Source organism: Palaemon carinicauda, chromosome 22 (genome assembly GCF_036898095.1).
Source record: "Palaemon carinicauda isolate YSFRI2023 chromosome 22, ASM3689809v2, whole genome shotgun sequence".
Lineage (NCBI taxonomy): Eukaryota > Metazoa > Arthropoda > Malacostraca > Decapoda > Palaemonidae > Palaemon > Palaemon carinicauda.
Genome location: NC_090746.1, coordinates 60,931,160 through 60,955,651, shown reverse-complemented (window position 1 = coordinate 60,955,651; position 24,492 = coordinate 60,931,160). Strand labels below are relative to the sequence as shown.

The 24,492-nt window shown below is 34.5% G+C and overlaps 1 protein-coding gene across 1 annotated transcript in view; it reads right to left on the bottom strand.

Moving 5' to 3' along the window:
- The window catches only part of LOC137616114 (uncharacterized), a 79,809-nt gene extending 57,971 nt beyond the window's left edge, over positions 1-21,838 (bottom strand). Inside the window, exon 1 of the mRNA XM_068345793.1 lies at positions 21,523-21,838. Within this exon, the coding sequence (XP_068201894.1) occupies positions 21,523-21,623 (101 nt within the window). The 5' untranslated portion in view covers positions 21,624-21,838. The remainder of the gene's footprint in view (positions 1-21,522) is intronic.
- Between the last annotated feature and the right edge of the window lie 2,654 nt (positions 21,839-24,492).

Here is a 24,492-nt window from a genome sequence, read left to right as displayed (position 1 = left end):
GAAGCAGTGATGTAGGTGAAGCTTTGGAGTTTCCCTTCCCCGGTCAGGGTCCCATTAATTACCAGTTACGACATTTTGCCTTTAAGCAAGATCAATATAATCGAATAGATTGAATTAATCCTTGAATCATTTACGGAACTTCCGAGAACGATAGAAATAGTTTCTTCTCTTTGATTGTCAGTTTATACCTAATTGGAAGGAAAGGTCAATTTATCACTACAATTATAAATGTCGTAATCAAGACGTTTTTATGACCACGTAAAAGAAACATTTTTTCATATTGATGAGAAACTTTCTGAGATAAGATTCCCTAGGTCTTGGAAATATCTTGGGAGATTGATTCATATAATCATCATCATCATCATCATCATCTTTATCAACATCATCATAATCATCATCTCCCCCTACGCAAAGGGCCTTGGTCCTCAGCCATTTAGGTCTGGGTCATCCAACTCTTCTAGTCCCTTGTGGAGCCCAGTTAAACGTTTGGTGATCTAATCTCTCTTGGGGAGTGTGAATAGCATGCCCACACCATCTCCCTCTACCCCTCACCATGATCTCATCCACAGGCCTTCTCCATCATGAGGCTCAATACTGCACAGTACTCTAGAAGTTCTATTCCAGCTGTGACCAAGTTGTGGAATGATCTTCCTAATCGGGTAGTTGAATCAGTAGAACTTCAAAAGTTAAAACTCGTAGCAAATGTTTTTATGTTGAACAGGCTTACATAAGTCCTTTTATAGTTTATATCTATCAAATATCTGTTTTAATATTGTTAATGTTTTTAAAATATTTTATTTTAATTTTTCATTACTACCTATATTGTTTATTTATTTCCTTATTTCCCTTCCTCACTGGGCTGTTTTCCGTGTTAGAGCCCTTGGCCTTATAGCATCTTGCTTTTCCAACTAGGGTTGTTGCTTAGCTAACAATAATGATAATAATAATAATAATAATAATGATAATAATAATAATAATAGTAATAATAATAATAATAATAATAATAATAATAATAATAACAATAATAATAATAATGATTAGCACCCTGCTACGCCCATGACTGGGGACCATTCTGTTATCTTCTCTTTCCAATGACTTGACTAAATCTAATGAGGATTCATTGGCTAGATTCATCAAAGGATAGCCAGTTCCTAGTGATGCACAATGCCTATCTAATTAAGGCAAGTGACACATGCCGGTCCATACTAATTCCAGTAAGCTCATCCACCAGACATCAGGAGTAGAAGCCAAAGAGACAGTTTGTCTATCACCTTTAACCCAATCCGACACCTGTTGTGAGTGGCTTCATCTCGTTACTCCACCGGTTTACTCATCCGCTTATATAGCCGTTGGTAAACATGGGACACAACCAAGAATTTTCAGATATTTTTATATCCCAAAATTAACTTAATTGACTAAATTAACAAGTGCTTCATTGGAGCAAAGGTAGTACAACGATACATCATAATATCAGGTTAAGTACAACAATAAACAAATGCAGCCATTTCTAGTCCACTGTAGGACAAAGGGCTCAGACATGTCTTTCTGGGGTTTAGCATATTTTCATCATCATGTTGGCCAACTGCACATTGGTGATGGTGGAGACTTTAGTCTGATTTTGCTCAGCAAAGAAACCTAGTATGGGTGGCCCTGACCAACACAGCTTTGCTTATCATGGCTGTTCACAAACCCTTTCACCACGTTAGGGCATTCCCACTCAGATAGGGATCAGCTTATATACTAGATGTATTATTAAATCCTCAAGGGGGACAGTAATTTTTGAGAAGTTATTGGCATGTAATGTTGATTTATTTTCAGAATATTCTGTGTGGCATATTGTGTCACTGAATATTTTATGAGAAGAATAGATTAATAAGATATTGTTGGGTAATATTGAATTTATATAGAACATCCAAAGTATCATAAAGGATTGCCGTAAAATTTGGTTGGATTTTTGAAGGTATTGTTGTAATGAAATAAATCATCAACTCCTCCCTAGCCAGTTGAGAAACTCGCCCATATAAGATATGAAAGCCAGCCTATGTCATATATTATATTATACTAATTGAATCAAATGTAGATTTTCTTTTAATTAAAAAAAAAAGACATATTACTAGACATAAGTTTCGACTCAACTGATTCAGTTTTTTTTTTTTTTTGCTGCTGCTGCTATAGAGGCGAGTCATCCTTCTCAACAGATTTAGTCTTCTTTTTTTTACTGCTACTCTCTCTCTCTCTCTCTCTCTCTCTCTCTCTCTCTCTCTCTCTCTCTCTCTCTCTCTCTATATATATATATATATATATATATATAAATATATATATATATATATATATATATATATATATATATATATATATATATATATATATATATATATATGTCTTCCGACTCAACAGACTTGGAGTCAGAAATGGGGTCGGTATAAATCGGGCGGAAAAAGGATTGTGAGGGAATTTACATCTCTTTTATTTCCAAAGTAAAGTTGACACGTGTGTTTGAGATCCTGAATGTAGAGGAAGAGTCACGGAAGGATTTTTGTAAGGGGAATTTGAAGTTTATTTTTTCTTCCTGAGCTAGAAATTTTCAAGATTTATTCCCACATCCCTCATCATGCTGTGACTGATAATTTATTATCTATTATGTATTCATGAGTTTCTTCATTTCTTTGCCTGAGTTTCATTGACCATTCGGTTTTATTTCTTACTTTGGCGTAAGGAAGCTGAAAGAGAAGATGGGTGGAGATGTGATCAACACTAAATTCGTGGTATAAGGAATGTTGCCATGATCGTTTTTATCTATATAAGCGGTTTGGGCCCCGTAAGGCGCTCTGTGTCCCGTAAGCGCCGTAAGTCGTTCTGGGCCCCATAAGTCGTTCTGGGCCCCATAAGTCGTTCTAGGCCCCGTAAGTCGGTGTGGACCCGGGAAGTCGTTTGAGTCACTGACCCTGTAAGAGTCTTTATATTTATAGTTGAATAAACTAAGACTGCCTTCAATCAAAGATATAAACTTTAGTCTGTATATCCAGACTTTAAACTCTTGGAAAAAAAAAAAAAAAAAAAAAAAAAAAAACATGTATCTGCTATCCTGGCCGTTAAGTGGAAAAGTAAACAGTACAGTATATCTGCAGTGTTGCGTAAATATTTGATAACATTGCATATTTCAAACTTTATCCTTATTATTTTCCCTTTCATAAATAATTGAACTTTGGTGGTCATTAGAATTTAACTAAATTGATTAATTTATAACCCTACCTGATTTCGTGCCTGATTTTGTGACGTTTTTACCTCCTGTGTCACCTAATCTTTTAAAAAAGAAGTTGAAAGACGTTATTTAAAATAAATTAATGGTTGTTTATTAGATTAATTTACCTTGGCTCAACGCTGCACGAAAGGTGTCAGTTTTATGATGTAGAGTGAAACGTTTATTCTTTAAGGTTTCCGTTTCATGCTGTTCCATTATGTAATGTAAAACGTTTATTCTTTGACGTTTCGGTTTCATGGCGTTTCATGATGTAGAGGGAAACGTTTATTCATTGAAATTGCCTTAGAATTGTTCAACGTTGCCTGTTTTTAATATAACGCCTAATTTGATATGTTTCCTGTTATTCTTTTTATTGCTAAAAGGCATTTATGAATTTAATAGATTCTACTCACTTATTTGACTTAATCTAAATAGCTAATATTATAAGAAAATTTAATGATGTTTCCATCATGCCCCCAAATTCTTTTCCTAAAAAGGCTTAGATTTAATTGAATTACATTGTTTCATCATTTTATCTTTAATGGAAATCTATAGAAAACACAAGTATTCCATACGCTTCCATAGCTACTTTGACAAGGATCAGGAGGAAATCATTTGTTGGGTAATTTGATGCGTCGTTAAAGATGATGTTCTGAGCATTTTCTTATTGTTTTTCCATAAAGAGATGCTGAACAGAATCCTACAGAAGAGAATGATAATTTCGAAAATAAATTTTCCTACATCAAATAGGGTTGAAATTTTAATTCTAATACATTGAACTAGATATTATAGATAATGTTTTATAATATCAAAGGAGAGGAAAATGTTAATTATTATTATTATTATTATTATTATTATTATTATTATTATTAGTAGGTCATAGCTGTTTCATTAAAAATTATTGCTCTCTCAGTGGCATTTATCTTGCAGTTGAGCTTTCAATCGCTCGGATTTTCCTACATTCTTCAGCATTGCATACAGCCAGTAAGTGTACCATGCTCGACATAAGTAGGGTGGAGCAAAATACATTGAATAAGTTCCATAATTTTATTAAAAGTAAACTAATCAGCGTCAATGACCTTAGATGTCAGGATGCCAGAAAACCTCAAATCAGTCAATCAACAATAATTACAATCAAATTCGGTTGCTATGCGTTACGGGGGCGGTGTTTTCAGGTGTCTCCTATCATCATCAGGTTGAGTCTGAATGGAAGTTGGTAGAACTGGCTCATATTATACAGCTTTTATGGTTCGTCTTCAGGCGCTGGTCTGGTCGTTGATTGGTCTCGTGGCTGAAGTCTGGGACGGAGCTGCTCTCCCATTGGCTGAGGTGCTTACTGGAAGGGAATCCGTCACAGTCAGAATTTCCGCTTATGGCTGTGAATCTGGGTAGAGTCTGGGTTTAAGTAAGTTCAGGCAGGGCCTCCGGTGCAGTGCTCTGATTAGCTAACATGCTGACTGAGTGGTGCTTAAGTCAGGCAAGCTGTTCGGTTGCTCGATTCCAGGTCGGTATGTCCCGAGCTGCTTGCTGATTGCTTGAGACGCGCGCAGGGAGAGTCTCAGTCGCAGCCAAGCTGCAGGGCTGCTGATAGTCATCATCCTCGTTGATACTTACAAGTTGTAAGGAAGTGTTCCTCACAGGCGGGAGGAAGACCATCTCTTGCATCATATTCAGGTTCGGGTTTTCTTGCTGGATAAGAAGGGCCAGGATCTTGAGCCTTTTGCCATCTGGGGCACTGCTAATGATTTTAGTGTTTTTCGTGATATCCTCTCGTTTAAAGTTCTTATTGTGCACAATGAATTGGCGCATCTTGAAAGGCTCCCTGTTGGACGTGGCAGGACAATCTCTTAGAAAGTCTAGTCATCATTCCAATATATATATATATATATATATATATATATATATATATATATATATATATATAAAATAGCTGCACATCTAACAGGTAGTAGGTTGGCCTGGGCACCAGCCGCCCGTTGAGATACTACCGCTAGAGAGTTATGGGGTCCTTTGACTGGCCAGACAGTACTACATAGGACCCTTCTCTCTGGTTACGGTTCTTTCCCTTTGCCTACACAGACACCGAATAGTGTGGCCTATCCTTTACAGATTCTCCTCTGTCCTCATACACCTGACAACACTGTAATTACTAGACAATTCTTCTTCACCCAAGGGGTTAACTACTGCACTGTAATTGTTCAGTGGCTACTTTCCTCTTGGTAAGGGTAGAAGAGACTCTTTAGCTATGGTAAGCAGCTCTTCTAGGAGAAGGACACTCCAAAATCAAACCATTGTTCTCTATTCCTGGGTAGTGCTATAGCCTCTGTACCATGGTCTTACACTGCCTTGGGTTAGAGTTCTCTTGCTTGAGGGTACACTTGGGCACACTTTTCTATCTAGTTTCTCTTCCTCTTGTTCTGTTAAAGTTTTTATATTTTAAATAGGAAATATTTATTTTAATATTGTTACTATTCCTAAAATGTTCTATTTTTCCTTATCTCCTTATTTCCTTTCCTCACTGGGCTATTTTCCCTGTTGGGGCCCCTGGGCTTATAGCATCCTGCTTTTCCAACTAGGGTTGTAGCTTAGCATTTGATAATAATAATAATAATAATAATACGGACTGGGCATTGGTAGAAATAAACAACATTGGACTACTTAGAAAGTCCTGCACAGGAGGGGCCATGTTATTCTTCAAAATGAGGGATCATGTCTTCGTAGTCTGGTAATTTATAATCAGGTTTATGTTGCTGTCCTCTTGATCGAGCGTGACATTGTTCTAAATAATTTTCCTCATAGCCTTTTCATCCTATTAGTACTGTGTGAGCATAATGCTTTTGTGGTACAAGTTGACTCTAGAAGGCATGCTGGGCACAGTCTCGTACCAGTTGTCCATGACACTTTTGACCTCTTAATTGACGTGCCGGTTGAAGTAATTAACAAAAATGTTTTGATAAGTCCTGTTAAGGAAATAACACTATTTTTAGGTATAGCCCTTCGTATAATTAACAAAAAAGTTTTGATCATGTGTTTACAAAATAAAGCAACTTAGTTTTACAGTTGCGATATAACAGTTTCTCTGTTGCTAAATACAGGGTCATCTGCTGCAAAGTACAACTGTCAGACTCCTTATCTTTCCATGAAATGTATCGGAATTAATGAAGCTCACTGTACCTCTATAAATACATAAAAATAGGCAGAAACTTTTATATTAATGTCTTGAAAATATATAAAAAAAAAACAATGACCAGTAACTGCTAAGTGTCATACCTACTGGGTACATGTTAAGAAAACAGATATTTTAAAATGTATTATTTACACCTTTTTCCCAACCAATTTTGTTTGTGACCCTAAATGGTGTCTTAACCTGGAGTAGCGACCTTAAATGTAATAATAAATCCAACCATTTCATATTACATTTATTCGTACTTACAAAGTGTTTATGAGCTTTCGTGATTATATTTCAGTTTATATTTACTAGTACAATGAATTTCAGTAGCCTACTTTTTAAACGGGAATGAAAACAAGTTGTTACTGTGTATCCAATAAAATCTTTACCTTTTCCTACTAAAGTAAATCAGTTACATAAATCAAAATAAGAATAGGAAAGCTGTGAATTATTAAAATATATTTTTGTAAGACCTTCTGGTAACCCTGAGAAATACCCTCGGAACCCTAATTTGTGTCGCGACCCTGGTATTAGGGACCATTGATTTATTCTTTATTTCAGAGAGAGAGAGAGAGAGAGAGAGAGAGAGAGAGAGAGAGAGACAGAGAGAGAGAGAGAGAGAGAGAGAGAGAGAGAGATAACGTTTTTCTGTCGCTGGAATCACATTCCAAAATGAGATAGCAGAGATTTAGATCAAGGTGATAAATAGTCAGGAAGAAATTTATGCTGGATTTTTTTTTTTTTTTTTTTTTTTTGTGGATAAGGTTTATGGGTTGTCTCATCCATCCGAAATTTTCATTTTATTGGAAATAGATTGAAATTTAATCTATAATTCTTGGATTACCTTGAATTTATTTACTTTTCCACCACTTGTCAATGTTAATGAAAATAGGAGGCAAAGAAATTGATATAAATTTTTAAAATTTTTATTCTCCTTTTCTATTTTACGCTTACCCACTTTGGTTTTATTATTATTATTATTATTATTATTATTATTATTATTATTATCTAAAGTGCAACTGTAGTTTGAAAAGCAGGATGGCACAAGCTCTTGGGGTTCAACAGGGAAAATAGCCCCGCGAGGAAAGGAAATAGGGAGACATATAAACTTTATACGAGATGTAATGAATAAAAATATAAAATGTCTTAATAAGATAACAACGTTTGAGTATATCAGCCATATATGAATTATGAACACAGACGCATGTCAACCTGTCCAACTTAAAAACCATTCACTGTTAGTATATTCTTCTCAAGTTTGGCCAATATTTCGGATTTGTCTAATTGAATGGCATGAAATATGATGGTGTTCATTATCTTGCACAGTGAATTACCATAAAGTTGAAAAATCGTGCATGAATGACAAAGGCAAGGGACAGTAACATTTCCCTAGCTGGACAATATCCTAGAGACTGGCCATATACCTGCACTGTACATATGATCAACAACAAAGCCCCCTCTCCACCCAAGCTAGGACTAAAGAGGGCCACGCAATGACTGCTGATGACTCAGCAGGTAGACCTATAGGCTTCCCCAAACCCCATATCATTATCAAAAAAGGTTGGTGAGGTTGTAGACCCTTCAAGAAATTATTGAGCTTTAACGGATTTTGAACCCTAGTTCCACAGATCGCTAAGCAGGAACGTTTCCAGTAGGATACCACAAATGCATTAGTTTAAGTAAGTAAATAGCAAGGCAATTCCTTTTCCATGGCATCGAGAAATCCATCAGATCTTGTTTATCTTCTCGTTATTGTAATATTTCCCTTAGTGCTGTTATTTTTGTTGCATTGAACAATATTTAATTCCTTTATTAGAATATATAAATAGTTTAGTCTATTTAGGAATAGATAATTCAGATTTAATCACCTTAATGGGCCTATTGATCTTTTTTTCTCTTATCCTGCAATTAAGTTTAGTATAATCTCCTGTTTCTTATTTTGGTACATAGTTTTAAAAATAAACAAATCGTATTTTCTTGTGAAATTTTTATATATTTGCTCATAATGACGTTCGTGTGTCGTTGGTCTCTATCATTTTTAATTTTGCCCTTATTTTTAAAGTAGATAATGGCTCGGTACCCTTATGTGTTTCTATAAATGTACTCTTAATCCTTATTGGCTGCAAGTTTTATATGGTTTTTAAATTTTGTCAAAATCAAGCTTTTAGAAACGAGGATTTCAGCTCTTTCATTTTATGATAAAAACAAATAGATTTCTGACTAGTGCTAATAGCTAGCCCAAACATTTAGAAAAGAATTAAAACTATGCAGGTATTTCGAGTGGATGTTGTGGCGAGAAATTTGATATATTTTGCCAGGCCTTAATAAAAGGACATTGAAAAGTGTGTGTACTTCTCTTGTCACGTTTGAATATTTTCATAAAAAAATAACTCTCTTGAAATGAGAACAGGGAAAAACTTCAAAGCCATGAATTTGAGCTTGAAATAAATATTTAGATATTTACTGATTTTACTGCAACGATAAAGTCTTTTAGAATGTTTGGAGGGGGAATTCGCGACATATATACAACCCAATGAGTACGGGTGACGAAGCCATTTTTTTTATTATTTATATTTGAAAAATAAGTAATCTAAATGAACTACGCAGGATAGACATTATATTTCACGGTTATTGTCCCCAAAACGATGAAGCTTATGAAATCTGTTTATTTACTATTGTATATTCAACTGTGCCAGCTCAAGTAAAGAAGCTACTACGAAATCAGAGATTTCAGACCTCTGCCAATGAAAATTTGTCAACAGTATATTAAGTCTACGGACCAATCTTTCCTTTTATCATATGTTGACCGAGAATGAATCTAATGTATTATAATAACCAGAACCGCTATATTGATACGGATCACCTTTTTTTTTTTTTTTTTTTTTTTTTTTTTTTCAATTTGGTGAAAATCCGGCAAGGAGTTTTGACGTAATCCTGCTAACTGACAAACAAACATTAATAAATAAATAAACGCAGGTCATTTCATAACCATGACGGAGGTAATGGATTCCGTTAGGACATTTGAAATAACCTTTGACCGTTTTATTATCACTGAAGATAAGATTGTGATTATTTTCATGGGAAATAATTACATAACGGCTATTAAAAGAATTACATTCAGGATCTGAACCATGCTGAAAGAAAGATAAAAAGGAGTACAGTAGTGTCTAGGTGGCGCCACATCCTTACTGACAAATTGATTTCCGACCTATCACTGGTTTCAGGTACAGTTGGCTTCATTAATTCCGGCACACATCATGGGAAGCTAGGAAGCGGTCAGTTTACCGGAATTAATGAAGCCAACTACACAGCCGTGTAGGCAAGTGCTCGATGTTCATATTCCCTTTATAATCTTTTTTTTATATGGCATGTGCATTAAAGTATCATTTTAATGATTACCAATACAACTATATTTTTCAGAAATTATTTTCTTTTATTGTTAGCTGTAAATGGAGCATGTCGTTTGAAACCCTTAGTGATTCTCGTACATATTATAAACCATATAAGTATATTCACAACTAATTTACGGAATATATAAAAGCTCAAAGATGTTATTTGTGACAAGAGCTTTTAGAGGTAACTAAGTAGCCTACGTTAATGAATTCGTGTTAAAACCCATAGTAATTGTGAGCACGATAGGATACGCTAATAATCCTCAGATACTGTGTATGTATATTATTATTATTATTATTATTATTATTATTATTATTATTATTATTATTATTATTATTATTATTATTTGATTGAAGACTATGGCTGCCTCAGTGGCTCTGATTTCATAAGACAGGTTTTCTCATGTCCTAATTTTCTTCTTTTCAGCAGCACTACAATTTGCCAGTAACTTTTTTTTATTTTATAGAGGATGTGTATATTCATCAGTAAATGAACTAGATCTTTTACTTTAAAAGAATTTATGCACTAAGTCCAGGGGTGCTCTACGGTTCACTTCACTGCTGCTTTTATGGTCCTATACACCAAGGGAACCCTACTCTCTTCAGGACCTTCACAGTCATTTTATCATGTTCGTACGAAAGCATTCAACATTTCCTATATTGCCCGTCTATTGTCAAATCCACTGTAGCAAAGCCCTTTGAAAACGAGAAAGTCTTCAGTTTCGTCTTGAAAGCCCTAATATCTTCAGTCTTTCGAGTGACTAGTGATAGCATGTTGTATAGTCTCGGGCAGCATATTTAAAAGCTTACAGTAGACATACCTGTATATGTAGTATAGTTTGAAACCATCTTTAAGTATTCTCGTGCCAACATGATTTCTTGGTTGCATAATATGTAGCAATTCTCTTAGATATTTTGGACCGGCTCTGATAACTAGGTGGGTTATTGTACATATTTTAAACTCAATTCTCGCTTCAATAGGCAGACAGTGTAAATTAATTTGTATATGAGCGATCTTTTCCTGGGGTGGGACACCTTTTATCAGTCTTGCTCCTCTTTATTATGTTTTGTAATTTCTCAAGTAGCGCTTTTGGTAAATTGTAGTAAATGGAGTTAATAGTAGTCAACATTTGTAATAACACAGTTTATCTCAAGTCTCTTTACAGAATATTCATCCAGGTACTTCTTTATGAAAGCAATGTTTCAAGATAATAACCAGCAGTTTTTACTACATTATTTATTTAGGCATTGAAAGAAAAGTTAGTCAAGAGATACGCATAGATCACGAACCTTACTAGATATCTTACGCTGTGTTTCTTTCCAATCACCATAAACTCAGTTTTATTTTCATTTAATTTTAGCTGTTTGATTGTCATCCACTCCTTAACACGGGCAAGAATTTAGTTTAGAGTTTCAGTAGTGTCGTCTATGTCATTTAAGAAGTAAAATTGTGTATCTTCTGCAAATAGTTTGGACTTCACTTCATGCCTTTGTGGTATTTTCGACAGACCAATAGATACAGAATAAGATTGGGCCCACTATACTCCCATGAGGTAACCCTCTGCTTAAAGGTTCATATGATGAATAGTAGTTTCCAATTTGCACACAATAATTTATGTCAACCAAGTAGTCTTTTAGGTGATCTTACCCTTGTATTTGGGTAGTGCGATAGAGTTGCAACACGTTTTAAGCAGCTTGCTTTTCAAGCTGTTCATCATCAGGCTTGAAGAGTAATTTATAAATGAGGTTGCTTGCTTGTAAATTGCCTGCTCTACTCAAACCAGATGGTTCTTTCACTCACTGTATAAAGGAAAACGCAACGCTTTTAGCTGGTACGTTTGACAGTAAACAGAGAACTGAGAAATTCGATCTTCCTAATTCTTGTTTTCCTGAGGCTAAACTAACTAGTTTTGATTTTCGATTTTGTGAAATTGAAAGGCTCTTGCTGGACCTGGTTTCTTATGGAGGTGTAGACCCAAATCAGGTAATTGAATCACGCGAACTTCAGAAGGTCAAACTTTTTGTAATTGGTTTTCTGTTGAGTAGGTTGACATAAATTTCGTTTTAGAGTTTGTTTTGACTGATCTCTACTTACGGTATTACAGATCTTAAAATAGTTCACAGTTCCTTATTTATTACTTATATGTAGTTGTAATTGTTATTTCTTTATTTCCATTCCTTACTAGGCTACTTTCCCTGCCGGAGCCCTTGGGCTTGTAGTAGTATCCTATTATTCCAACCAGGGTTGTAGCTTTGTTAGTAATAATAATGATAATGATAACTTAAATTAAACAACATGCCATGTCTGTTAATCTTGGGTATTAAAAATGCACAATTATATGCATTGTATATTGAAATTAGCAGAAGCTTTCACACTTTTTTAAAGTGCCTCTTCAGCTGAAGAATAAGAAAGTTTTACAATGTTTAAAAGGTAAAAGGAGAAAGAAGTGAGCAAATAGCAACTCTAAACTTCTGTCTGTAGGCATCCCCATTAAATGTGAATACAGTAGAATCTGTATAAACTGGGAAATGGGAATAAAGGGAATGAAAGCCCTCTGGTATATCGGAAAGGCATCCCCTGTAAACGACTGGTTGTCCGTAAACATGACGAGGGCACTTTCGTTCCCCCTAGACCGTGGTTCCCTCTATTACCATTTCCAAGTTTATTAGTCTGATTAGATTATGTACTGATTCTACTGTATTCACTTGTAATGGGATGCCTACAGACAGAAGTTTGGAGTTGCTATGGGTTCACCCCTCTCTCCCATTCTTGCTTATCTATGTATGGAAATGATTGAATCAAAATATATATTCACTTGCGGCCCCGTTGCTGGGTTAGATATGTAGAGGGCATTTTTACAATATACCAACAAGACGAAAATTGTTTTAATCAATTCTTAAATGTTCTTAATAACTTCATTCCCTCTATAAACTTCACGACAGAGTTCGAGGAGAACAGCAAATTGCCCGTTTTAGATGTCTCGGTTCACCGTGAGGACAATGGATTCCGTTTTAACGTTTATAGTAAAAGTACCAACACAGAGACTTTCATCCACAACTTTTCCTTTCATTCAAAACAGGTAAAGGGAAATGTAATATGTAATTTATTTGGCAGAGCATACAGGATTTGTGACCACGAGTTCATTGGTGCAAAAATCAATCATCTCTATGAAACTTTTCTGAAATTAGGTTATCCTAGGTTTGCCATCACTAAATCACTCAGCAAAGCAAGGAAAAGGTTTTATTGCCCCTCAAATACAACTGAGAGAGATCCAACGAGCATGTTAGTTCTTCCGTTCTTCCCTAGCCTTGCGAATTAAGAAAAATGATGAGAGTAAACAAGAACATGGATATCACCTTTAGCTACAACAATACCATTATGTTTAAAATAACCCAAAATACAGAGGACAGGAACATAGAATCAAAGGGGTCTACGTTATTCCATGTCAGGATTACAACAAAAGTTATGTTGGGGGAGACAGGCAGAGCTCTGCAAATTCGTTTGTAAGTACACAGAATTGCTTGCTCTGTTGACCTCCGAAACAGTGTTGTAGCTAGTCATTCTCTAGATCTCGACCATAGAATAGATATTAATAATACCAAAATAATATATAAAGACTTAGATATTGGAATTGGACGTATGATGGTAGTTGAGGGAGCCTTGAAGTATTTAATGGACACGTTTGATAATAATAAATATTTTAATCAGAAAGACATTATTAGTAATGTGAGGTTTAGAAATATTTTTAAAACATTACTTCTGCCGGCCCACGGATTCCTCAAGTGCAAGCTCATGGCATTGATAATACTGATCAGAGCCAAAATGCCAACAACAGCGGAGAGCCACAGTTGCAGGGTACCATAATAAATCTTTTGGAAAGTTGACCGCAACCAAGACGATCGGAGGGAATCTGTAATAGACCACAAAATATTGAGTTACTTGGTGACTAGCTATTTTAACACGAAGATTGTTCACTCGTTAGAAATTGCCACTTTTTAATCTGAGGTTTTAGATTCAACAACTGCTTTGATTTAATTACTTTTATCCCCCAATTGTCATTTGTTTATCTTTTAAACATTGTAAGTCTATTATTCTTCAGCTGAAGGGGCACTTTGAAAAAAGTGCGAAAGCTTCTGCTATTTTTAATATACAACGCATATAATTGTGGATTTTTAATACTCAATGATATTAATAATAATCTGTCTCCGAAAGCTATCTATATAAGTTAATGACGTTTAATCGTACTCCTTGTTAATAAAGTTGATTTTGAATAATAATGAAAATAGTAATGACAACATTTCTTATGATTTATATAATAGCTGAGAATTCTTAAAAAAAAAATACCAGCTTTCCTAATCATGTATTGGCCCGATTATTTGAATACTAATTTTACTTGAAGAGAACCATATGCAGGAATGTGGCCTCAGTATCACCTGAATAATCACTTGAACTCAGTGACTGATTGTCATAGAAGGGATTCTGCTGTCTCAAATCTCGAAATTCAGGGCCATTCATCTTGTCCTTAATGAAGCTTTGCGATCGGATCGGTGGCCACTCAGTTCGGGCTTTCTAGTTCGGACCATAATCGACTTAACTTGCGAGTAGTCTCTCTCTCTCTCTCTCTCTCTCTCTCTCTCTCTCTCTCTCTCTCTCTCTCTCTCTCTCTTATTAATGGTCTAAATTTTCTAATACAGGATTAAAGGTGCCGTTTTTTAGGAATCATCTATCTAATGGATTTCGCCATTGTATTGACGTAATTCTTAAATTTTGATTGCAGAAAAAATGTAATTAGACGCTTTTAATTGGAACCAATTTCTCCTTTTGTTATAATACAGAACGACGTTGTTTAATTTTTGTATTTTTTAAATACTGAATGCTTTTAAGGTTACTCTCCATTCGGAGGATATTTTCTGTCAGCATAAGTTTTCTTATGTATCCCCGAATACATACACACATCCATACAACCATGCGTACATGAATATACACATACACACGAACACACATATTAGATATATATATACAATATATATATATATATATATATATATATATATATATATATATATATACAAATAAGACATTTATTTTAATACCTTAATATCTGGATTCTCTCTTATACCTCGGGATCAGAGACCCAAGGGGGAATCACTCAAAGACAATAGCTTCTTGCCGGCCGGGGAATCAAACCCTAGTCCAGGAAGCTGGTATGACAGTGACATAGCATTTAGAATAAATGCTGTCACTGTGATACCAGCTTTCTGTACCAGTACAGGGTTCGATTCCCCGGCCTGTCAGAAGCTTTTGTCTTTGAGTGATTCCCCCTTGGGTCTTTGATCCCAAGGTATAAGAGAGAATCCAGACATTAAGGTATTAAAATATGTAGCTTATTTGAATATGAAAAACACTTATAAATGTGCAAAAGATATATATATATATATATATATATATATATATATATATATATATATATATATATATATATATATATATATCTATATTATATATACAGTATATATATATATATATATATTATATATATACAGTATATATATATATATATATATATCTATATTATATATACAATAAATATATATATATATATATGCATATATATATATATATATATATATATATATGTATATATACATATATATGCATATATATATATACATATATTAATATATATATACAGTAGTACCCCGGGGTACGGCGTCCCCAGCTTACGTTTTTTTCACGTTACGGTGTGGAATATGATGTTTTTTCATACCCCAGTTACGACATTTTCCTCACCTTACGGCATCGAATTCCAAAACAAAAACTTGGCAGTTTCTACGCGTACGACTGTGCGAGTCACTAGCTTACCACCACGCTCACATGTCACTGCATACATCACTAAGAAGCTGGTCTGCTATTTTTCAGCGTCACGGCGTCACTAAGATGTCGATACGCTATTGGCCGAAATCCCTCCCACAATGCCTGAGAGAGATGCTGCCTCTCTCTCTCTTTGTCATACGCGCTCTCAGTTCAGAATCTCGTGTGCGTTTCGTAAAGATTTGATCTCGTGTGAGTGCTTGTGTTATCGTATTTTTGTGCATTTTAGTTCTTAATTATTACTTTGATTCGTTAGCCATAGGTCCCAAGATTGCTAGTGATGTTAAAGGCAGAAGTAAGAAGATGATAACTATGGCAACAAAGCTGGAGATCACAATTATCAGGAATAAGGAAGCCATTAAAGTAAGTAAGTCTTCTAAAGGCATGACTGTCCTTGCCAGTGGAAGGACCCCAATCAACGATGAGATGGAGAGACTCCTTCTTCTGTGGATTAAAGAGAAGGAAATCGCTGGTGGTACACTCACGCAATCGGTAATTTCGCACAAGGAGAGCGCCATCTTTGCTGATCTCGTGGAAGCCCAGAGAGACGACGGAGGCGAAGGAACGTCACAGCAAGCCCCCCAAGAGTTCAAGGCTTCTCATGGGTGGTTTGATCGATTTAGGAAGAGGACTGGTATTCACTCAGTCGTCTGGCATGGAGAGGCGGCCAGTTCTGACAAGAAAGCAGCAGATGAATTCATCAAGAAGTTTGAGAACGTAATCTCCAGAGAAGGCTAGATTCCTCAGCAAGTGTTTAACTGCAATGAAACTGGCCTTTTCTGGAAGAAAATGCCCCACCGTACATACATCACAGCTGAAGAAAGGAAACTTCCTGGCCATAAACCGATGAGGGACAGACTTATGCTCGCATTTTGTGCAAATGCCAATGGGGACTTGAAAATTAAGCCCCTACTGGTATACCACTCAGAAAATCCTTGTGCCTTCAAGGCACAAAATATCACGAAGGAGAGGCTCTCGGTATTTTGGAAGTCTAATGCTAAGGCCTGGGTCACGAAGACCATATTTATTGAGTGGATAAACGTCTGCTTCGGTCCTGCTGTCAAGAACTATTTAGAAGAGAACGATCTTCCTCTCAAATGTCTCCTGGTACTGGACAATGCCCGTGCTCACCCTCCTGGCCTCGAGGACATCATTCATCCTGACTTCTCCTTCATTAAGGTTCTCTATCTGCCACCAAACACCACCCCTCTCCTCCAGCCTATGGACCAGCAAGTGATTGCCAACTTCAAGAAGCTTTACACGAAGCATCTGTTCAAAAGATGCTTCGAAGTGACTGAAAGCACTCAACTCACCCTCCGTGAATTTTGGAAGGGGCATTTTGACATCGTTCAATGCCTGAAGATGATCGACACAGCTTGGAATGAGGTTTCGCGGCACACCTTGAACTCCTCATGGAAGAAACTGTGTCCAGCTGTTGTAGCAGAACGAGACTTTGAAGGTTTCGATCCCTCAACAGAAGACGAGGCCGTTGATGATCCTGCCCCTGAGGGTGAGGTTTAGGAAATAATTTCAATCGGGAGGTCCATGGGGCTTGTTGTCGATGAGGCTGACGTCCATAACCTTATCGAGGAGCACAGGGAGGAGCTTACGACTGAAGACTTGAAGGAGTTGGAGGCAATGCAGTTAACCATCATTCAAGAAGAGCACAGCTCTAGCGGTGGCGAGGATGATGGCGAGACTGAAGAAACAACATCGTCAGAAATAAGGGAAGCTATCGGTTGGTATGAAAACCTTACGAGTTTCATTGAAAAGAAACCCCCAGAAAAACTTCACACAAGTCGTCTTATGCAGAGTGTTAATGACAAGTGTATGAGTCATTTTAGAAATATGTTGAGGAATCGTCAGAAACAGGCTTCTTTGGATAGATATTTCTCCAAAAGAGAAGTGTCAGAAAACAAAGACGATAATAGTGAATATATCAAAAAAACTAAAAAAAGAGTAATTTTTTTAAGTTCTAAAGAAAAAATCATAAAATTTTTTTTAAAAGACAAAAAATAATAAAAAAAAACATTTTTAATTTTAAGTGTTTAATAGTAAGAATAAATTTATTATTAAGTGTACATAACATAATTAGAATTGATACGTTTTTATATCTACTGTCTCCTTCCCCCTCTGCCTCCACCCACTACCAGCTCAAGTCACGTCACTCCAAAGGTAAATAAGATTTAATTTTTCCTTTACAGTACTGTACAGTATATAGTTTTTATTTATCCTGCATGTTATTCAATTATATACTGTACAGTACATGAATATTGTATATAAGTATACTGTAGTACAGTGCTTATTATACTACTGTATTGTATTTTGTTACATACTAATTTTCAATGTTTTTACCAGGAGTTTTTCACGCATTAGCTATTCTATTACCCCCCATACGACATTTTCACCATACGATACCAACTCCGGAATGGATTAATGTCGTATGGCGGGGGCCTACTGTGTGTGTATATATATATATATATATATATATATATATATATATATATATATATATATATATATATATATATATATATATATATATATATATCTCAATTCTAATTATTCTGTTTTATAATTCAATCTCCACTACCAGCTTATTGACTTCATGTTTCACCTAACAGTCATTTTATCTTGGTGTATTTACCTAAATAAAAAACGTGCTTCCTCTATATAATCGTACCACTTAATTTTTAATTTTTTTTTTATTTTTATCTCTTTCATCGATATTTTAAAATGTTGACAAAGCTGGATTTATTTACTTTTATGGAAATTCGGTCATATATTCTGAATTACCTGGAGGAAGGACAATAAACCCAACTAATATTACCGTTGTTTGTAACAATTATGCAAGGGTACCCACTCAGGCACACTAATCTATCTGTTTCCTTATTTCCTTTTCTCTGAACTATTTTTTGTTGTTGGAACTCTTGGGTTTATAGCATCTTACATTTCCAATCTATTTATCTTTCTCAAGGCAGCTACGTGTGGTTTGGTCATCGTCGTGTGGTTTTTATGAAGACTAAATGAAGAGACCTTCCATATCTAAATAAAAGACGAACGAAGAACCCAATCTATTTTGAAACGAGTCAACAGTCGCCGGGTCGGTTTATGTGAGACCAAACATCACGGCAAACACTGAAAATTAATTTTTGGAGGCCTGGTCTCTTGGAATTGGAGAAGGCTTCGCCGAACTACATAACATCACGACTCACACGTTCATCTGAAAGTCTGTACCGCGGACAATGTCAATATAAATAATACTTTGCAACGCTATAAATACAGAACAGTTCCATTTCAGAATTAATATCACGAAATCTCTCTCTCTCTCTCCCACTGTGCAAATAAGATATTGGAAAATGACCCCGTGAAGGGAAATTGCTCGCCTCTCCCAGAGAAGAAAAAATGAAAAAGAAAGGAAATTGCTGTGTGTATCACGTAGGGTGATCGCCATGAAATTGCAAATGAGTTCAGATGAGTCCCAGCTACTTTGACCTTTGTGCCTCCGTTCGATTTCGTCTCATTTTATTTGTGTAGTTTTTGCTGATCTGATGTTATTAAAGGATGTTATTTACCTGGCTCCTGTGATTGGCGCTTTGGGGCCTTTGGTGAATAGTATAGAAAGTTTTTTAGCTGTTGCAGTAAGCATTGTATTTATTGTTCTTATAAGAATTTTGGGTAAAATTAATGTCTTCATTCTTCATTGTTAGGATGAGATTAGAAAAGATGTCCTTATGGTTAAAGTTATGACGGTTGATACTCGTACGTTACACACACACACATACACACACACACACACACACATATATATATATATATATATACACATAAATATATATATACATATATATACAGTATATATATATATATATATATATATATATATATATATATATATATAAATTTATATATATATAGTGTGTGTGTGCGTTTGTGTGTGAGTGTGTGTATGTATGTGTGTTTGTGTACATGTACGTATGTTAACATATATTTAAGTTATTTTTCCAAAACGCAGTCAGGATTCCGGGTGCAATTTTCGTGCTTAGTTTGGGGCCAAGCTCTTATCACCAAAGAGAAGTCATGCACAGTTGGCTCGCATGAAATAGATAGGTGGACGTTGCAATTGAAGGGTTCGTTCGATGCGGTCTTTCTAAATGAACGTTCCAATCAAAACTTTTACGTGGATCAGAAACGGTTCGTGGTGGAAGTGGAGTGTGTCTATTAGTGCGGAGTAAGAGCTGATATTCCCAGCGCTATTTTGTCGTGTTAATTCCAGAGATAAAAGTCAATTCCATTTTCTCTTCGTCCACTTATCTCTCCGCAGACAACCAAAGGCACTGTTATTATTATTATTATTATTACTATTATTACTAGCTAAGCCACAACCCTAGTTGGAAAAGCAATGGCTCCAACAGGGAAAAATAGTCCAGTGAGGGAAGGAAATAAGTAAATAAATAAACGATATAAGTAATGAAAATTAAGATAAAATATTTCAAAAGCATGAACAACATTAAAACAGATATGTATATATAAACTATAAAAAAACTAATGTCAGCCTGTTCAACATAGAAACATTATCTGCAATTTTGAACTTTTGAAGTTCTACTGATTCAACTACCCAATTAGGAAGATCATTCCACAACTTGGTCCCAGCTGGAATAAAATTTCTTGAGTACTGTGTAGTATTTAGCCCCATGATGGATAAGGCCTTACGATTAAAATATATATATAATGCTTGTTTGTGTTTCGTTAGTATATTTGTATATTTCGGTTTTTTTATGAAACGCAATAGTTTATGCAGGTTCCTTCATATTTATGACTAACATTCTGTCCGCAGTAAGCTAGCAATAACATACATTGACATATGTTCGGGTGAAGAGGTTATTTCAATTAACGTGTTATGTGATATAATTACCGAAGCACCCAGTAATGATGAGAAAGCAATTCTTAGATAAACTTATAAAAACAACAGGGAGCATAGAATGCAAATTAAAAAGGTAACAGTTTACAGTATGTAGGTTGAACAGGGTTTGAACTTTTAAGGTAATTACCTTACTTTGAGGTAATTTTCATGGTTTCTAGGTAATTTTAGGGTAATATTGGTTTTACTTGCTTAGAATTTAAGGAGATTGGAAAAAGTTTTAAGGTAATCTAAGGTAAAAAGCAGCAGCAGTTAAGGTAATGGCCACTTGGCACATGCTCGAGTTTAAACCCTGATTCTGACATAACGTGAGTGGTAGGATAAGATTGACATGGGATATTTCGATAATGTTTGACCAAACGTGTTTTATTGTCACCACATTTCGAGGTGTTATCATGCTTCTATTTTTAATATTGTATTGCCTATATTCAATTGCTGCATATTATTATTATTATTATTATTATTATTATTATTATTATTATTATGATTATTATGATTATTATTATTATTGTTATTATTTTAAGTAATGGCTTCCTCAAGGACATTAATTTTGTAGAAGACTTTTTCAGTGGCTCTAGCAAGTTTAGTTATTATTATTATTATTATTATTATTATCATTATTATTATTATTATTATTATTATTATTATTATACTGTAAGTAATTGCTGTCTCCGTGACATTAATCGTGATAATAAGGCAAGACATAAAATTACGGAAATTAGATTTTTAATATCCCTTAAATTTTAAATCTTATTCACTTTCAAAATCAACATTTAAGTAATTTCGCCTTCTATTCTATAAATATCAGTACCTATTTTGCAATTGCTAGTGCTATCCTATAAAGGAAAAATATTTTTTGATACCATAAATTCTAGATAAATTTTCTTTAGATCCTGAAAAGATAAAAATAGATTATTTTGTACTCACTTGATGGTGGAGTAATTTCCTTGTTTTCTGAATAGTGTTGCTGACTCCGACGACGAAATCTCCATTGAAGATTCCACTTTTGACTTTGCAAAGGAAGACATGTTTCACAGGTCACTCTCACTCGGACTTCAAAGGTCACTCTCACTCCCTCACGAGGTCATGTCAACAAATTTGATCTTGACTTTTTTTTCTTATTCGTATTTGTTTTATTTTCTATTTGTTACCTCTAGTTTAAGCTGGAATTTTCTGATACTTGAATTGAAGTTGTCTTAGTGTGTGTTTTATTTGTAATTCATGTTTAAGTTTATTTTATTTTTTTAACTAGTATAAAAATATTAACGTTAAAAAAGCAAAGAATATTTATGGTGAGATATATATAAAGATGAGGTGGAGATGCGTTTATATATATATATATATATATATATATATATATATATATATATATATATATATATATATAGTATATTCTAATCTAATAGTAGTTCATCTTTACCAATGATTATATATATATATATATATTATATATATACATATATATATAATATATAAATAATATATATGTATATATACACACACATATATATATATGTATGTATATATATATATATATATATATATATATATATATATATATATATTCTAATCTAACAGCAGTCCATCTTTACTGATGATTATATATATATATATATATATATATATATATATACATATATATAATCATCAGTATATATATATGTATGTATGTGTATGTATTCCATAGGTGTATTTCTACGTGTTCACATATGTTGATTTTTTGGCATTAACGTTTATATTTTAGCAACAGACATCAACACACATGTACTTGTAAATTAGATACAATTGTATATTATGTGAAACAGTTTTTTTGGTTATTTAGTTAAACTGGAGAATATGAGTGTTAGTTGCGATCTATTATATTGTATTGCTTTAACGCAAATAATCCTCTATACATTTCAGTCATTAATAAGTCCTTAGTTAGGAAGAACGGGAAATTAGCTAAAGTGATATTACACTTGTAGTTGATAACTCCACCATAACTCTATTAATCATGTTAGTCTTTAAAAACAGATCTAGAACCAACGATCTTTATCATTCGTATTGTGTAAGCTATCGGGTATTGTGCGTGTAACCGCGTTACGTCAATTAATGTCGGATGTACAGAGTGACAATGAAGTTCCTTATCTGGCCTGGTAAAAGCTAGACCAAATGACTAAGGTTTGATGATCTCGGTTTCAATGTGCAGTTGGACACAAGAGCCCGTTATTGGCCACAAACGTCACGAAATCAATAAAAACAACACCTTACTCTGAGGAAGTTCACCTTGTCACACCCCTACTGTACAGAGATGCCCTCTCCCATGTCTCCTTACTCTTGATGTTTGGTTACTCACTACTCAGTAATGGTGTGATAAGGTGCACTTAATGAGAGCCAGGTGTGTCAGGAATTCCTTAGTCCAACTGTACCTGTCTCTTGTCTTCGGAAATATCAATGTTTCTGATTTCCCTGTATTATAATTTTATAACTATATTTCGTTTCTTCACGAGTAGGGATTCGAAATGAACCTTAATTCGTCCTTTTTCTTTTTTTTTTATTTCATTTTGGTTTCGTTTTGTAAAAATATAAATAGAACACCTAATTCAACGCAAACAAACTTATTGGTTTTTGCTCTTTTTAAAGTTTAATTTGAAACATTTGTTCATCGTAAAATGATTTATTTATTAGTATTTCTGGGTTGATGCTCATATATTCCTGAATTCTGAAAAGAAAATAATGATATAGGGGAATGTGACGAGATGTGCCAGCATACGTAAACGTTAATTTCATTATCCACAGGTTATAGATCTTATTCACAGAAAAATTACCTGATGCTTTAAAGACAACAATTATTGTTCGTAGTGTCCCTACCTAGCATGGATCTCTCTCTCTCTCTCTCTCTCTCTCTCTCTCTCTCTCTCTCTCTCTCTCTGCCTTGACAAGCTACACATATTACATACTGTGAACGGTTTGAACCCGGAATGCAATATTTCGGTGAATAAATGTAAATAAAATGGGCTAGTCATCCATAGTCAGTAATACAAATTTGCGTTTGCATGTGTTTACTCTAGTTTCATGTTTGGGTGTTTGGCGTTCAAGGCACGTTTTTGGTGGCTGTAATTAAAGTCGTTTGTTTCAAACTCGAAAGTAAGTTATTATATTGCAGAAGATAATAGACAGTGAGTAAATTCAGTGTACATCAGCGCTTACATTTACGAAAATATCGCGTTCGGTCTCGACAAAGTTAGGCTTTGGTTCAATAAAACAATTTTGACCAACAAAAGAAATGAAAACAGGAAATGAGTTGCTGATACAGTACTGCAATGTATAATCAATGCTGCTAAGCATTTTCTTAATTGAAAGGGATTAAGTGTAGGAATATTTTTATCTAATACTTTGACAACTTGTAAAAATGGCAAACAGCTAAAACCAGTTGTACTTTAAAACTTGATGCTAGAAGCTGAAGGACTTTACAGACTCATAGTCTAGGGTAATAAATCCAAAACGTGATGCTAATTGACATAGTTTATTAGAAATAAAGGACTTGCTGCAACTACTTCTTACCTAATCTAACTAAACATCACTTTCTGTAAAGATGAATAAGCATACTGTTTAGTGACGAAACAGGAGGCCAATATTGTACGTAGAAATATAAGTTCCACGGGTGAATGATGAACTTCCCAAAAGAACTTATGCAGAAATCATCCGAAGCTTCTTGTATTCAATATTCAGAGGCTAGTCAACCGACCCAATCATAATATACACACATATATATACAGTATGCATATATATATATATATATATGCATATATATATATATATATATATATATATATATATATATATATATATATATATATATATATATATATCGTGCCTTTAAATCTGTGTTATATCTCCTGGAACAAGTTGTATTGA